This window comes from Seriola aureovittata, chromosome 3 (genome assembly GCF_021018895.1).
Source record: "Seriola aureovittata isolate HTS-2021-v1 ecotype China chromosome 3, ASM2101889v1, whole genome shotgun sequence".
In the NCBI taxonomy this organism is placed as follows: Eukaryota; Metazoa; Chordata; class Actinopteri; order Carangiformes; family Carangidae; genus Seriola; species Seriola aureovittata.
In genome coordinates this window covers 4,768,012-4,785,261 of record NC_079366.1, presented here as the reverse complement: position 1 = coordinate 4,785,261, position 17,250 = coordinate 4,768,012, and the positions used below count along the sequence as shown (strand labels likewise).

The 17,250-nt window shown below is 40.2% G+C and overlaps 1 protein-coding gene across 1 annotated transcript; it reads right to left on the bottom strand.

The window, feature by feature from the left end:
* Positions 1-731: 731 nt before the first annotated feature.
* ppp1r12c (protein phosphatase 1, regulatory subunit 12C) lies at positions 732-16,684 on the bottom strand. Its single transcript, XM_056371435.1, has 20 exons — positions 16,335-16,684; positions 15,099-15,273; positions 14,867-14,997; positions 14,387-14,505; positions 12,950-13,109; positions 12,615-12,759; positions 12,303-12,377; positions 12,119-12,198; positions 11,012-11,124; positions 10,857-10,924; positions 10,112-10,242; positions 9,853-9,940; positions 8,663-8,780; positions 7,664-7,779; positions 6,616-6,668; positions 4,829-4,868; positions 4,467-4,571; positions 4,090-4,140; positions 3,580-3,630; positions 732-1,975 (listed from the first exon to the last, which is right to left on the bottom strand). The coding sequence occupies exons 1-20, from the start codon at positions 16,532-16,534 to the stop codon at positions 1,889-1,891; spliced, it is 2,106 nt and encodes a 701-aa protein (XP_056227410.1). The 5' UTR covers positions 16,535-16,684; the 3' UTR covers positions 732-1,888.
* Between the last annotated feature and the right edge of the window lie 566 nt (positions 16,685-17,250).

Genomic DNA, 17,250 nt, shown 5'->3' with positions numbered 1-17,250 from the left:
GTACAACATCCTTATAACAGTAAGAAGTTATAATATATTCATATGTACAGCAGACAGTATAGAAAAAATATCAAACTATGTTGATGATCATTATTATAGTTGTGTAGTAAAGTACTCCCCAGATTTAATATCACACTCTCGGATGTTTTAAAAAAAAAAAAAAAAAGCATCAAAATCAATGGGGGCAATGTTCATTCATTGTAAAATCTGACGCCTACATTACCCAAAATGCATTACCCCCCCAAAAAAAAGACAAAAAATCTTGTGCTTAATGGTTTCGATAAGTAGATCTGTTCTGAGTGGGACATTTTACAGTTGAAACATGAACTTGTCAGCACTCTCTGGTGGACAGACCAGGGAATTTCAACTGCTTGTAGATTATCATTACTTCTCAGCCTACATACTCACTAATATGATATATATTCAATAAGGCAATATTGACAAATATATTTGCTAGGCTCTAGAATCAACACCACAATATATGTTGTCTCTGCACTCAAATAACAAGCTAGTTATACTGTTGTATCGACTTTTAAAAGATCACACTGACCTTTGGAGAAACAAGTAGTCATTTGTGAAACGTAAATGTTCAAAAATAGTAATAATAATTTAATAAAAAGTAATGGTATAGTAAGGTATAGACCCCAGGGAGAATGGCTGCTGCAATGCAAAATCTTATGGGGATCTTAATAAACAAACAAACAAAAACCATAAGAAAGACAGAGCCGGGATCATTTATGCCCAAACTGTATTTTATACTTAACGGTGTACGTTACCAAAGCAAAATAGAAATATTACTTACAAATGTATGTTGAAAGGCACAGAATCAAAATACAATTTGACATGCAGGTTTTTTTTTTTTCTTGAAAACTGGAGTAAACATTCAGAAGTTTACCCATCTGGCCTGTCTGTTGTACAATAACAGCCGTCCGTCACAGGGTGAATACTTAGCTTAGGGGTCGTTGCTTTTCAGAAGCATCTGGTCAAAATGGCAAAGTGAAATTACTACCGGCTTACAGTACTAAGAACAGAGCATGCGTCCTCCATAACCTCTTTAAAGATCTGACGTTTGTAACAAACATTGTCTGTAAGAATCCCCCTGAACATGAGCTGCATCTGACGTCCATGATTAGCACCCGAAACTCTCCGTCCTTTGTAAAACAGAGACCACGACGACACCTTTACATCACTGTCAGGACAGATGGCCCCTGTACATAAATATACATATTAAATATACATTCAGAGGAGCAAGGGAGAAATGAGCATGCAAATTTGGTCCACCTTTACAGCAGTCAGCTAAAACAGAAAGCATCGAGCCAAGACTTATCCTGAGAAACAAGACTGACCACATGGAGTTTCCCCAAAAGGACATGCAAAACTGGGGCTGGTTTTTTGGCACATTGAAGTCTTTTTTTTGTGTGTTTTTTCTAATAACCATCCCCTACACATGACTGGCATTTTTTAAAATTTATTTCTCCACCCCTTCAGAGGTGAAGAAAGCTATCTAAAACATTACTCTGAACTCGCACTGTGCATGGCTTAAAGTCTCTTAATACAGATTTTTATACAAAGTATTGCAGAAGCAAAGCACATAAAATATTCCAGTTAAAAAAATACAACAATAAAAACTTAATATAAAAGTGGACGTGAACAGGAATTTCCTTTCAGTCCACAGGAGGTGCAGTTCAGCTTGTTATACAGTAGATCTGCCAAATCATAAAGGCCCAAACACAAGCTAATAACCCTGAAATCTATATGTTCTTCCAGTTACTGTTAAAATGTGCTGTGCAGGTGTTTAATGCTGCGTCTCTCTTCCTGGTTTGTGTCTTCTGAGTTGGGCAAAAGAGAAATCCTCTAATACTTTTCTCCATGTAGGTTTTTTTCAGGTTCATCTGGAGAGTTTGCTGATGACTCGAATGAGGGCGGCGTTCTCATCCTTGAGCCTCTGGTTGTCTGCTCTGAGGTCCCCCAGAACCTACAGAAACATCATTACACATGAGTGTTTTTAGTTTACACACAGTAACACAGTGTTCTCTGTAGCTCTGACTTCTTCAGCAGCTCTTTGACTATTTTACAAGATCAGTATAGGAAATGTTTCACTCTTGTGAGGGTGGCCTTCATGTTTTATCCTTACATGAGGCGTTAACTGAGATTAAGGTCTCATGACTTTATGCCTCACATTGGTGAGTCAGAGGAACAGATATAAATGGCTATAGAACACTGCTGCTCTTAGAAAAGGTCAACGAGGTCAGCAGTCACATTTTTGACTTTCCAGTTCAGCCACTAAAATAATTACACAATGCATGTTTTATCATCATTATATCATTCTCCTCTGGTCTTCAGTGTCATCATGACCTGCTCTGATTGGTTGGATTATAAATAATGGTTATAGCAGCAGTCACATTGTGGGATTTTGGTCCTAAATTTCTGGGCGTTGAAAGAATTTTGATGCAGCTTGTTATTGGTCACCCAGTGTCGACATCACTCCACAGCAGACTTGTCTCAGAGTGAGATCTAAAACTACTAGTTTTGATTGATGACCAAAGACTTCACTCCATTTCATCTAAAAACAGACAGGCCAAATCTGCACAGTGTAAACGCACTTTGTTACCAGAGGACGGCCTGCAAAAAAGCCACACACATTAAAAACAGGGTGTTTGCTGTGTGAAACTGTGCTTTTTATTTCATAAAAGTGTATTATTTTCATATTAACAGGGATGGTCTTTGTTTCAGACCAGGTAGCCCATCTATTCTATAAAACACTGCAGGAAGGTTCGTCTTTTCATGCATTAAAGCATTAAATGTACAGTGGGAACTGGACTTACAAAACATCTAGTTGTCTACATTAGCTACAGGTGACTCAACAATTCACGTCTCACCTGCCTTTGTTACTGACAAACTGGCCACATGTCTGTGCGCACGTACATGCGGGTACTGGATGTGTAGTGGAGCATAAATAAACACACAGTTGCTATAACAGACCGCTTCAGTTTGTCAAACAATTAATGACATCATGAAATGAATTTTGGCAGATGTAACACCTGTTAACACTTGACAGTGCTGCTTTTATCATCCATGATTCTACGAGATCTGAACTTTTAGAAATGAATAAAAATTATTTGAGCTTTAAAAATCTGCTCTATATACTGAATTGTGTGACTTTGAACCTCAAGTAAAGCAGGTCTGCTGCAGGTGTAACTTAAATCTCTGATAGAATGACCTTCAACCACAGCTAAGTTAATGACAGAGCCACAACCAGAGGTTCCACAAAACGTGCACTTTTCTGATGATGATGACGGGACTGTTACCGCGGCAGGTTGATGAGATTTCCAAAAAGGTTTGTGCTGTGTGTACATGTCTTTAACTCATGAATGTGAAAACAGCCTAGTATTATCCAAAACAAAACAAATAACCTCAGTTCATTAAAATGTTACATTTTAACATTTCAGTATGAAAACTGAATGCAGTACTGATTATGTTGAGCTCAAAAGGAGTTACCCTTTTGGATCAGAGCGTCATATTATTGCAGTCAATTTAATTCCATACAGTGGTAATTAGTGTTGAAGTGAACTTTTGTACCTTCAGCTCATCCTCCAGTTCCACTGCTTTCCTCTGGAGGGCCAACTTCTCCTGTGAGCAAAGAGTGCAACAATCATGATGCTGCAGGAGCAAACATTTCACCTGCTGGTAATCACTATAGGTAACATTGTGCGAGTTTGTCACTTGACACTTCTGACACCTTGGCTTGACGCTCCGCTAAACTTGTAGAGCTGTTAACATGCAGTCATTCTCTAGTCTGACATTTCATCACACCTTGCAAAGTCAGGTACACAGTAAATGCAGAGCAAATGTAAACAACTCAAGAAGAGGAAACAAAAGCTTTGTTTGGTTTTTAAAAACAAACCTCTGCACCTTTAAAAAGCTTCTACTGGAGAATTCCATTTATAGCGGTACAGAAATATTATTTCTGTAGATACTAAATATTCATCATGAGTAAACATAATTATTTATACAGTACAGGGGGTAAGTTCCTGGAAGAGCGGACGGGTTAAAAAGAAAAAAAAAAAAAAAAAAAAAAAGCAGACTTACAAATCTCTCCAGCTCCAGCAGGGCCGGTCTGTCCGTGCCACTCTCTTGGCTCTGCCACAGAGAGACACTATTAATTTACCACATCCATAGAACTGCTGCAGGCTTGTGAAAGAATGAATTCATTTCATTGCAAAACATGACAGCAATACTTAACAAGTAGAAACAAAACAACCTAAATTTAGAAAATGAAACTTGAACATGCTACCACGTCCATATGCTCTCCTTGTTATTGGCTGACACAGACAAACATCAGCCCCAACATAGATTCCCTGTTCAGACACAGACACACACAGACAAACACATACACACACAGACACAGACACACACAGAAACACACACACTCTTAAAGGTCAGAGGTAGCGGGAAACCTGTCGAACCTGTCGGAGTCTCTCCAGCTCCACTTTGTTTTGGCTGAGCAGCAGCTCCATCTCCTGCAGCTTGTCCTTCAGAGCCAGGTTTTCCTGCAGTATCTTAAAGTACAGCTGAAAGGAAACACACAACACAGACTGTTAGAGCACAGCAACCTGTAGATCAAAGCGTCATAGATGTGCAGGTGGAGATAGTGTATCCGGGCTGATGTTAAAGCCTGCCAGGGGTTTCTGTTCACTTCTCTCTAGAGCTTGTTGGGTATCATTCCTGTCCTGGTTTGTCTAGATCTCAGGTTTAATTCATTTTCAGCCCTCAGGTGTGTTTTTAGGAATGTGTGAGATTTTCTGTGATGAGGGGGTCAGACACATACCGTTCTGTAGTCAGCTGATAAATCTCCCAGTTGATTCTCACTGCAAAGACACATGAGAGACTTTGTCAGAGAATCCTCAACACCAGCACAGGTTTAGACATTTAGAAATCTGACATTTACCTTCACATCCTGGAAATAAAAAGTATTTTTGCTAACTACTTCATGGCAAACCAGTAGATAAACATACACATTCCCACTATGTACACAGTCAGAAAGTATAATAAATGAAATCAGAAATAAATGTCACAGGTATTCCTATTAAAGGTGGAGTAAGCAATTTTAATCACTACAATTTTTGTCAAATTCAGCGATTATCTCCTCGTTGTTCACTAGCTGTCAGTTTTGTGTTTGCTGGAAAAACTCTGGTGTTCCTGTGCAGCCCCATGTCTGTAAAAGGGAAAGAAAGCAAGTTGCTCCGACTGAGACAGACAACACTATTTCAGCCAATGAACATTCAGAAGGATTCAGGCGTGTGACAGGACAAGGGAAAGAAGACAAGGGACAGATGGGCTAAAGGGGGCAAGGACAGTGAGAGACGATAAATCAAGCACATGCTGATGGATAGTGCCAATTTAAGAATTACCAGGGAAACGTAAGGGGACCAGACTAGACCGTGTGGAGCTTTGAATGGGATTGATTGGGACTGCAGATGAGAGACTGGCAGTGACGTTATGGTGAGTGCAGGGATGGAACATCTACCGGCATGATGGGGGCACATACACTATTACATTGTCAAGAAGGAGCAACGACTGAGGAACAGCCAAAGAGAAGAATGTCAGAAGAGCAAAAATTGAAAAGGCAGTTGTATGATCAGGCATGAGCGAAGAGCTGTGTTAATGTCGGTGGAGCTTTCCAGCAGTGGACACTACATGGTCCGACTGAGAAAAAAAAAAATTCAGTCCTAGCTTTAGTTGTAGAACCAGCCTGCACCCCGAGAGACAAGCACACACAGAGGGCCGGTAAAGAGACTGACAGGGTCAGTAAAAACTTGAGACCTGATGGCCAGTCTGGGAGTTCAGAGGCATGAAGACGGATGAAGAAGTTGCTCCGTTTCTGCTCGACAGGTGGGTAATTAGTTCTGCTACGTTTAACAGTTGGTTTGTATTGTTTTGTCCCATTTTCTAACTGGTTAGTTAGAAGCAGGTATGTTGTCACGTGAAATTATTTGTCCATGGACATTTGGCTTACTTTATAGTTTGGCTGTTGATGTGATGTTAGCTGTGCTAGCTTCGCTCTCTGTGCTGCGTATGAGAAACCGTCTCATCCTCTCTGCATGTGAGCTTTGCAGAAGCAACTGTGGCCACAGTTTGCCTTTTCATTCGCTCTATATCTTGGTGTTTGTCTGTACAACATGTGAAGGCTTTTATAGCCATGAAGATTGCTAGAACCGCAGGAGGATGCATAATTCAAACGATATGCCAGGTAATGGTAGCTTATCTACAAAACTACAGTCCGCTCCTCTGTCACTGTGGTTTTGTAGAAACAATTCAACTAATTAACACTCACAAGTTTTTACCCCATTGTGATTTGGATGCTGTTTGTGTTCATTTTATAACGATTGTTTTGCTTTAGCTATGAGTAAGAATATCCACTTCCACACTGTACAAGATGCTCTGGATTCCACCATCGTGTCTTTGCCTTGGTAATGTGTGTCCATGAATTTGGGGGTGGAGCTTCTGAAGGAGCACTGAAGGGAGGGGTGACTTTGTTTTGCTGTTGAGTTTAAATGTCAAGAGAATTGCTTACTCCACATTAAAATACACAAGACTCATAATGGCGAGACTCACTTTGAAGTGTTAAAACTGTTTACATCATCCAAATGAGCGTCCTCGTCATCATTCTGAAAAACATGAAGGTTCACATGTTCACATGCACAGCACAGTTCAAATACATGTTCAAACATGTCTCATCTTAAATAATACAACAAGGTAGATATAAATTGGATAGTGGTCTATGATATTCAAGGATGACTACAATCCCTGCACATACATGTTGTTGTTATTAACCTAAAATGAGATCTTAAGTATGAATGGCCTCTTTCAGATTGCATAAGTTCCCAAAGCAAACATTTTGCCAAGCTGCAAATATTGTATGATAATATCCGCCACTTCTGCTGGGGAAACTGCGAAACATAACTCACATTTTTATCATTTAGCAGTTTGTGGTTTCTCAAGCTCATTATTCATTAGTTTCCCCATTTTGTTTTTTCCAGTAAGTACCGCTAAAATTAGTTAAAATCATCTTATTCCACACTGTCTGACGGTAACATATATAATCTGTATTGGCTTGTTACAGTATTTATTAAAAGCTATATGATGTTAAATACTGATTAAGTGTTTTTAATGGCTGCCCTGTTCCACAAAATAGAAATATTATAGATGTCTTGTGCATCATTTTATACATTCCCTCAGATTCTGTCTTACATGTTTTGGCATCTTTGTGAATTTTGGGATCACCACTAGATGTGGATGGCATGCATGCATGGAGTACATGTAGTGGCGCTTAAGAGATTAAACTCATTCTGCATTACCTCAGTGTATTCTAGTTTGACATATATTTTACTAGTAATGATATGGTCACCATTTCCAGTCAGCAAAGTTCCGTCTTTTAAAAGACAGAAGTGTGCCAAAATATTCAGTTACATAATGACAAAGAGGAACTGGTTTGGCTACCCTCTCACCAAGTTACAGTACTCAAGTATTATTGCAAAAATGAAATATTAAATGAATTTGTTTCCTAAAAAAACCTTTCCTGTGTCACGTTTAACAAAAAAACTGCTACTTGCTTGGTGGTGAACGCTCTGCCACGTTGCGATGATGTCAGTTTGTTTCTTACCTCCCCTCCTGGCTGAACTATGCCAGTGGAGCGTCTCTCCCTCCTCCCTCTCCTCCTTTCCTTCACTCCCAAACGCTTCTCTCCCTCCGACTCCACCTGCTTCACCGGGTCTGTGTCTGAAACACATGGAGGTTGACAGTAAACACTCCTGAGGTCTATGGGACTTTTGGTTAATGTTTTGTGACGCAGCAAGCTATCTTATCTTCGGCTTCAGCCTCTACTCAACATCACTGCATGTTGAGGCTTGAGAGCAATGAGTTCAGTCAACATGAACAATGTGCTGTTTTTGGCTTCTGATTTGTCTAAACATGGTGTCAGTCAGACATATAAATTGGGGAAATGCTTAGTTCCCCATCAAAATAAAACAATGGTGGAGTGTGAGAAGAGGTGACAAGAACACAATAAAGTGTTCAGAGGATGTACACAGCCCACAGTAATATTAGTATATGGTGGCCGCCCTGCTAGCTAAACCACACCTAAAGCTCTACTTAGCAGCAGTAGCCCTTAAAAACCGATGTGAAAAAAAACATTTCCTTTAAAATACTCCCCTGAAGAGCACTCCACCCAAAATGCTGCATCATGTATCTTGTTTTCATTTAGCGGTCTTGTACTTACAGTAAACACAAATGAGGCTCTATCCACACGTATGGAGGTGTGAATAGAACGACAGATATAGGACTTTTGAGGCAATATCGATATTTAAGAGTCTAAAAACAGATCTAATAATGAGGTATTTGATCAGGAGCCCTTAAATGTGTTACTAAAGAATTGTGACCAATATATGTACCGAGCAAGGCTTCTTACAGATGGAAAATAAACTTGTCAGTGTTTTTTGATAGACAAACTATTTAATGGTGACACTGTTACTACACTGTTACTGACACTGTTACTCAAAGCATTGTTCAAGTATCTGTCTACAAGGATTAATCTGGCTGGTAAAACAAAACAACTCGTTTTTACCATGAACAGTTTATCTCAAAGCTTTTCATCCTCACTCACCCCTTTCAGCAGGTGTGATGGTGACTATGGGGCTGACAGGCTGGATGTTTCGATGCGGTAGATCTGCAGCTTTAGCCACAGTCTTCTCTGCTTCCTTCAGGTCTGTCAGAGTCACTCCCTGCCCACACAAAGCAAAAATAAAACCACTCAGAAGCCTTATGTTTCATTCAAAACTCAAAAAACATGCAACCTTTCCATCGTGAATCAAAAGATACTGATGCAGTACAGAATTTTTATTTGGTATGCTGCATGATGCTACAGTTAAGGTTGTATTACACTCCTGGTATAATCAGGTTAACCTCATAATTACTCACTAAATAAGTCACTTAGTATACTGCTGTCTCTCAGTATCGTAACACAGTCTTCTGTTTGTCCAAATGTTTAATTAACCAAAGCATTTGCATTTGATTGTGACTCCTGCCAAGTGAGGACCAGTTCATAAAAGGTGTTTGGTTGACGCAGTTACATGTGTGAGTATCTGTCTGTCTGATTCAACATAGCTTCTGATACCCAAAACAGCAACGTACAGCTCTGTGTAAAGGTTGTAAAATCTTATGTATGTAAGTATGTGACTTTATGCAGAAAGATGATTTACACTGTTAAATGATTCAAATTCCTTGTCACTGAAAAGAAAGACAGAAAACTGAATTAAGTATGAAAGACAAAAGATTGAGTTTAGACACCTCTGTATGCAGATTCACCCCAAAACTCAGTGCTGGATTGAACCAGGTCTATATTTGTAATCTGGAGGTATTTAAGGGTCGGTTCTTTAATTGGTACTTGAAAAAACCTGGGAGTGAGATTTGTTCACTGTGTCCAGGTTTTGGGCAGAGCTGAGCTCCCCCACCACAAACAAACACACTTTTGTCGCACCCATACTTGTGGGAACCTCTCACCTCTCCCCTCATTGACATTAAGCCACCACAACTAAACGTCTAACCTCTGCACTTCCCCTCAGCAGTGAGGACCAATCAAAATGTCCTCACTCCGACTTTGCTGTTGTAAATGTTGAACTTGTTGCTCTAGAGACAATATTTTGTTATATTAAAATATAAATAAGTTCTAATCATGTTCTAAATTATTTTTTCTTTTGGCACAGTAATAAAATGAATCAATAAGAGTATGAATAAAGAACAATGAGGAGCATCCACAAGAGTGGTAGTATTGATAAAATCCCTCGTAAGCAATACCTGTGTGGAGCGGCGAGACTGGCGCATCAGCCGAGAGCGAGCTTTCCTCTGAGACTCCGACTCTTCATCTCTGACTGGAGCCTGGAACCTAAGCTCACAAGCATCCACAAATTTAAATTATGTTAGTATCTAAATTTCCACATCTTTATACACAGTGTATTTGTATGAAGGTATAGACAGAAAATAAAGATAAAGTAAAGCATAAAGTAACAATGAACTGGTAATGAATTAAGTATTTTTTTCTGTTCCTGCTTCCTACTTGCGTCTGTCAGCATTGGGGGTGTTGGGACTATCAGCTGTGTTGTCCCTTGTCTGAGGAGTGGGTTGGACTCTCGCAGTGCGGTTTGCCTTGTCCTGCTCCTTTTCCTCCTCATCTTTCTCTTCTGGCGTCTGAACCACAGAAAAAAACAAAAACAAAAGACCAACAGCTGAACTGTAATCTGCTCCCATCAATCAAAATTTCCCTAGTGGAGAAACCCAATTAATGTAAACAATGTTGGAATTTGTCTTTTTTTCTTGACCTGCCTTCATATCTGATCTTTTGACATGTTTTCATCAGGGCTGTGTCCAAGAGCTCTGGTGAAATGCTGGGTGTGTATGTGGTCATGTGACGTCTAACACTTACATTAAGTGTTTGTTTGTCTGTTTTTTATGACAGAGATACATTAACTTTCCATTGGCAATATTTATTGCCAATGCTGGTTTTTGAAATTGTATATAAGTTAAACATGGTACATTCTGGATTTTTTTCTCATTTCCTGATATTAATTAGATTAATTAAAATACCTGATGAATCCTGTGAGTTGCCTTTGGCAAACTGAGAAAAGCAACTCTGGCAAGTACAAAATCTTTGTTGCAATGCTGAGGATGTTTTATCACATTTTGTCATTTACATGCAGCTTTTCTATATCAAATTTCATTATGTTCATAACACCATGTGGCTGAGAAATAATGCTATTGTCTAACATACAGGACTGTGTATACAGTAAAACAGTGAATTTTACCTTGTCAGCAGGGCTGACTGTAGAGGTTGTCACACTTTCTGTGTCTGGACTAGACACGGTGGAGCTTTCTGGGAAAAGAGAACCAGAATATCTTCGAATCAGCACAATCTCTCATATCTATGGAGAGTGTAGTGTTCATGGTTAAACTGTTTTACCAGGGCTGCTCTCTTTCTCCTCGCTCAGCTCCAGGTCTCCTGAAATGCCTCTCTCTTTAGACTGGTCCTGCACGTTCATCTTGTCTTTACTGCTCATCCTGCACACTGAGCTCCTGGAAGCAAAAAATAGGACAAATGTTTTTTTTAAACAAAAAAGAAGCAAAAAGTAAAAAGATCAAATAAACATGAGGTCAAAGGATGATGCATAAACCAAGACAAATCTGTATAATTTAAAATAAAATATCGCACATGGTACATACAATAAATATGCAAGATCTGTCTCGATGGCTCAATAAACAAACCATTTTCCACTGTTTTTTGATTCCAGTTCTTTTTTTTGGAGCTGTACTGATTAAGTCATCTGTTCTAGAAGATATAGGTGTTGATCGATATTGATTAAGAGGCCAGCAGTGGGATACTTTTTCTGAAGCTAGTTTTTTTGTAATGGCCTTTTTACTTGCTGCTAGGAGGATCTTTACTAGGTAGGTATCATCTTTACTAACCCTGTCAGGGATATGTCCAAGATAGAGGGATGTAAGCATGAGTGTGATTAACCTTGTTTTATCCACATTCCCTCCAGCAGCACCTGAGAGAGATTAAAAAAGCGATGCAACCATACCTCTGCTATTTCAATGTCCAGCTCTTCTCCCTATCATTGCTTTACGTGTCCTTATTCAGTGATGTGATGCCATGGTATAACTTGCTTATAAAAATAGGACAGATCATGACACTGAGAGCAACTGAACTGAACAACTGAAACACTTTTAATTGGGAAGAATGTATTTAATTCAGGATAACTTGAGAGCTGCACAGGTCGCATAACTTTATCAGAGCCCAACAGGAGTTCTGTTTTTTGTCTGAACCCAAACCGAGCCCAATGCAGTTAATGTAAGCTGAAACACTTTGTGTTACCCTATCATGCAGTCGTTACTGTGGTCAGAACTTACCTGTTTAACCAGATGACACATGTGTGGACTCCTTAAGTAATGTCATTAGCAGTTGGAAGCATCCTAATTAGTAGTACTGAAAAAGTCAAATGTTCGCTGCCTAATGTTGGGCCAACCTGACCTGACCCAACCTATTCGGTATCCACACGTTAATACTAACCTCCGCCGTCTGTTTTGTGCATTTGCAGCGGCAGGGCCTTGTTGGTTTTGCCTGTCCAGTATGGACTGTTCATTACGCCACTGAGAGAGAAAGATACACAGTAGTCAGTGATCAAGACAGCCAGTCTTCTAAACTACATCAAGTAAATGCAATTAATACCAGATAAAGATAAACACTTTCTCACATTAGCTTGTTTCTGTGATAACTCCTCCAGCAGCTCCTCAACACTTTCATCAGCAACATCAAAAGGCGTCTGACCCTGCAAAGTTCATTTCACATCAAGAAAAACATGACAAAAATTAAATATGAAATGAAAAACAAAGTGGAAAAACATATGTGATGTTAAACTTATATTAAGTAATTTTACCCATGCAAGATACCAAAGTCTGTCTGTCATGATAAATGTTATTCCAGTAGATGAATGATTATGTTGATGTTGAACACAGAAGACACATATATGATATAATAAGAATTTTTCAGTATTTTTGGGCCTCACCGCATTGCTACGGGACTCCATATTGCACAGCTGTTCTGCCAGAACGCGACAGGCCTCGCCCTGACCCCAGTGTGCTGCAGCATGCAGAGGTGTCCAGCCATCAAAGTCCATAGCTGACACATCCAGACCACACTGACACAGTATCCTGAACAACACAAGACCAAGGTGAGCACAGCAGGAAGAACTGTACGAGACAGTGCAAATCAAAATATGGTTAAAACTACAAGACCCTGGTCCACTGACAAAAGTTTATCCTGTGGCTTTTCAATTCTAGACAGAGAAAAGAAGGCCTTCTAGGCACAGATCCGTTACAAAATAAAGTGAGAAATGTTTACTTGAGGGCCTCTAGGTAGCCTTTGGCTGCAGCCACATGTAGTGGGGTGGCCCCAGTCTTGGAGTGTCTCACATCAGGAGGTGGGCCCTCAGTTAGCCAGGTCTGGGCGTCTCTCATGATGTGCTCTTCCTCCAGCCGCTTGGCTGCTTCCAAGTCCACACCTGAACATAAACAGAAAGTCAAATACATGCGTTTTATATGTGTCCACAGTCTGAAGCACATGCATTTGAAGTGCATTTAGGCCTGGGCAATAAAACGAAAGCAATATGTAGCAGCGATAGATACTTAATCAATAGCAATATGAATATTGTTCGATAGAAAGTCTGATAGTTTTCACAGTTGCATGAACAAAATCCAAGTCTGCTCTTTCCCTGGCCCATAAACAGCCTATTAAATCCCTTGATAATGGAGCGTGCTACGAGTGACAAACAGTCAATGATTTAACAGGTGTTTTGTTCGGTTGCACCAACAGCAACAGAAACGTGGAGTGAGAAAATGAGTGCAGCCGGTGAAGACTGTGAGGAAATTGTTAACAAGGACAGGTGAGCTCGCCAGTATGGCAGTTTTTAGGTTTCTTTAAGTCCAACCAATATCAGAAAACTGAAAACTGTGCAGGAGAACCGTCCTGACCAATAGAATACACCAACATTTTTTTAACATCTTAGCCACTTCCCCCCTTACGGAGCATCTCCTCACTCACGACCAACATCTGTTACATATCAGGAATCAACTCATGGACAGTCCATGATGAGAAAGGTACTAAGAAACAACCCCATAAGACAAAACATCCAAATGGAGCAAAGACATAATCCACGCAGTGGTCTACTACTTTTCTCCTTGTCTTAAAAATAGGTCATTAAAATTGATCAAGAATTATTTCAAATTTCTTCCTTATGCAGACTCTTTTTCATCCTTTACGGAATTACTCAATAACTTTAAGCACAAACAAGTGCAACACCATGAATCTATTCCAGGAAAGGTTGTGCACTGCTATAAAAAATTTTCCTTTCCAGTGTTATCAGACTACACATCATACCAACTAGTTTGTTTCAAACATAACCTTGCTTTAAACCCTCTGTCCTCCAGCCCTCGGGGCCCAACACCATCAAGGACGTTCCAAATTCTAATATCAATATATTTCATGATATGGCAAAAACAGGCAAAATCACATAAAATATTGAAACTGACTCAAAGCCAAACTGTGAGAACTGTGCTTGTATCTGGAAACAACACACAGTAGGCGCATAGGTGGCCACTTTTCCATACCTTATCCAGCACTGCTAATACAACTATGAACAGGCCCATCAGGGTGCATCTATTTAGCTCAACATATACAAAAACAGATACTGTTAACTTAAATTTTCCCAGATTAAGCACAAACAAATGATGAAACAACCTTTTTTAAATGGGTGTGTGGTTATCAGAGAATGTCACTCACCCTGTCTCAGAGTGTAATCCTGAAGAAGGGACTCAGTGGTCTCATCCAGAGCAATGTCCAGAGGAACATCACCGTCACAGTTCACAGCAGAGAGAGACGCACCTTGCTTCAAAAGGAAACTGACAAGACAAACATGGACAGAGTGAGAAACGCCTAATCCTATCACATTATCTGTGTTTTGGCAGCTGATACATTCACTCTTAAAAGTGGGGCCAAAAGGCATTATTCACAAACAAGGAAAACCGTAGGAAAAAAAGGTGCATCAATTCTTAAATCTTCATTTGCATGCATTTGTGCTGGGCCAGCCCACTAATGCTTTAGCTGACTTGCTGTCCTGCCAAACACGACAACAATGTTACTATTGTTGAATGCAGAAATACTCTGGCACCCATGCTGCACTCTGACGTCCCCACGGTGGCAAAGAGTACTGTACTACACAGCTGTTATATTGTGCTAACTGTAGAGACTTATACTACATACTCTGCAATGTCAGAGTAGCCGCAGGAGGCAGCAACATGCAGCGGTGTCCATCCCTCACTGTCAACTTGGTTCACGTTGGCACCATTCTCCAAAAGGAACGTCACTATCTCCATGCTGCCATCTATGCAGGCCTGTAGACAAGAGAGGGAAACAAAATAATTCAACTGTTAATGTTTCTTATTCATCAGACAATAATTTATAAATCAAACCTCAGGAGGAGAAACTGTCTCACCTGATGAAGAGCAGTAATTCCATCAGCATTAGAACAGTTGATAATTTCAGCCACATCTTCCCCGTTCTTCCCTTTGGTGTCTTTGGCCTCCTTCAGCATGACCTGGGCCTCCTCTGTGTCCCCGCTGGCACAGGCAGCCAAGAACTCTGCGGCCCTGTCAAACCTCACACTTTTCCTATAGATACAGGAAAATCATAAAAAAATTGTATAGTTTTGTTATCTGAAGCAAATACCATGAAAGACCAAAACCAACGTGTTAGTCGGTCACTCAGAGTTATCTGATTTCCCTAACTTGCTTGTGGCTCTCATCCCCAAGCCCGTCAGTTTTGTCTGAAGAAGTAAACCCTTAAAACAGGTTGCAAATATTTATTCACTTTTAAATGAAAAATTAAATGTTATTAGCAAACATTACTCCAACAGGATTAGATATCTATCAAATATATTGATTTGGTGCAAGGAGGGGTGGAAAACTAAATGTGTTTTTAACAATTTGTGGACACAGATGGACGTGGAAAGAAATAAGCTAGATCAGGCTTTGAATGCACAGGCAATACTTGCTGTGACATCAGTTCACTGGTGGTTTTTGTGAGATCTGTAAACAATAACAAAGATATAGACTAACACAAACCTTTAACTTGGTCACTTTGATTTTCTGTGTTGTCACACCAATTGGCCTGTAAGTTACTCTCAGTCAGTGTTGGTGGGGGTCTTCTTGGGACTTCTCTTTTCTAATGCAGTTGATGCCATCATAAGTAGCTCTTGTTAACCCAAATATCAATTAGCAGAGGGCTACAGTTTAGCTTTATAAGATGGTCACTGCTGGAACACTGATTGAAACAAGCACTGTAAACCTTATATAGTGTAGTCCAAAAAAAAATCATGATTAGCAAAATCAAACTGTGGCACAAGTAGACCCTCATCAAGACCGACTGTAAGTCACTTTGCTAGCTAGCTAACTAGGACAAACAGTACAAACTACGGCCTCAGAAACGACGCTGACAACTGACAGTTTCAACCAAAACTAGACATTGTGAGCTTCATTAAACTAGTGACGTTATCTAGTAGCTGGAGGGCTAGTGTTTTGGACTATGGGGTGTTTCTGTTATTTTGTCCACCCCTTGTGCAAGCCCACGCACAACATTCCTCCTTTAGCATATCTTGAGATGTTTAAGCTAAGCTAGCTGGCTGTTAGCTGGCCGTTTAAGTAAAACTGTTTGACTGGAGATGTTTTCTTACCGTCGTTTGAGGATGGGGCTAATTTCGTCAGACACTGACTGCTCCCCCGGCGGGTCGTTCAGCTCGGCCTCTGGCTCCCCTGCTCTATCCTCGGCATCGCCCCGCCACCTCCGCCTTGGCACGGCCGACGCTTTGTCAGTGCAGGAGCCGGCCCAGCGCTTCAGCTGCTCCCGCCGCTTGGTCCTCGCCGAGTCCCCCATTTATTTATCCGAGGAGGACTGTGTTTTTAAAAATAAAACATACACTGGCAGGGAAAGACACACCCTCCATGTGTATACTTTCACTTCCTGGTTCTTGCTCTGGATGTGGAGGAAGCCTCGGCTCGCGTTCGTGGGTGTCGAGAGCGCGCAAAGCTGCGCAGGCTTGTCTATGTGACGTCACCACCACTGTTCGTAGTAGACCCTAGAGGGGAAATGCTGAAATAGCTTCATGCCTGGGCATTGTGCACATACTATAACAATTTCACTTCCTGTCATTGTGCTTCTTTTGAGACTCAAGTCAACTTAATGTTTACATGTATCTATAATGAAGACAGAAACATATTTCAACACTTAGTTATAGGACTATAGGACTAATAAGGCTTTATAATGAGGCACTCTTTACATAAAACTCTTTATGTCATTCTTCCTTGTTTAAAGGTTTAGAGGCTTCCAATTTGAAGTCTTAATGGTAATAAGTCATTAATAAAGAATGACAGGTTTCTAACAGTCTTGTAGGTCAATAGCAAAAGTTAGGAAATCATCTGGCGTTATAGAAGTCCATAAATGTAATTAATAACTAAAGCGTTATTACAATAATGCATTAAACATTCAGTTGTGAATGCTCAGAAGTTGTTGGTCCATTGGAGGGTGTTCCTGATGAACTAAACAGCTAAAATGACAGCTATTCTGCTGATGGAAGATAACCAGCAGCCAGA

Excerpts from the sequence above, each read along its gene's own strand:
- ppp1r12c (XM_056371435.1), bottom strand. The coding sequence starts at position 16,534 with ATGGGGGACTCGGCGAGGACCAAGCGGCGGGAGCAGCTGAAGCGCTGG. Across the intron at positions 12,378-12,614 it reads TGGAGTCCCGTAGCAATGCG|GGTCAGACGCCTTTTGATGT; the intron begins GTGAGGCCCAAA and ends TGAACTTTGCAG. Across the intron at positions 9,941-10,111 it reads CCCAATGCTGACAGACGCAA|GTTCCAGGCTCCAGTCAGAG; the intron begins GTAGGAAGCAGG and ends TTGTGAGCTTAG.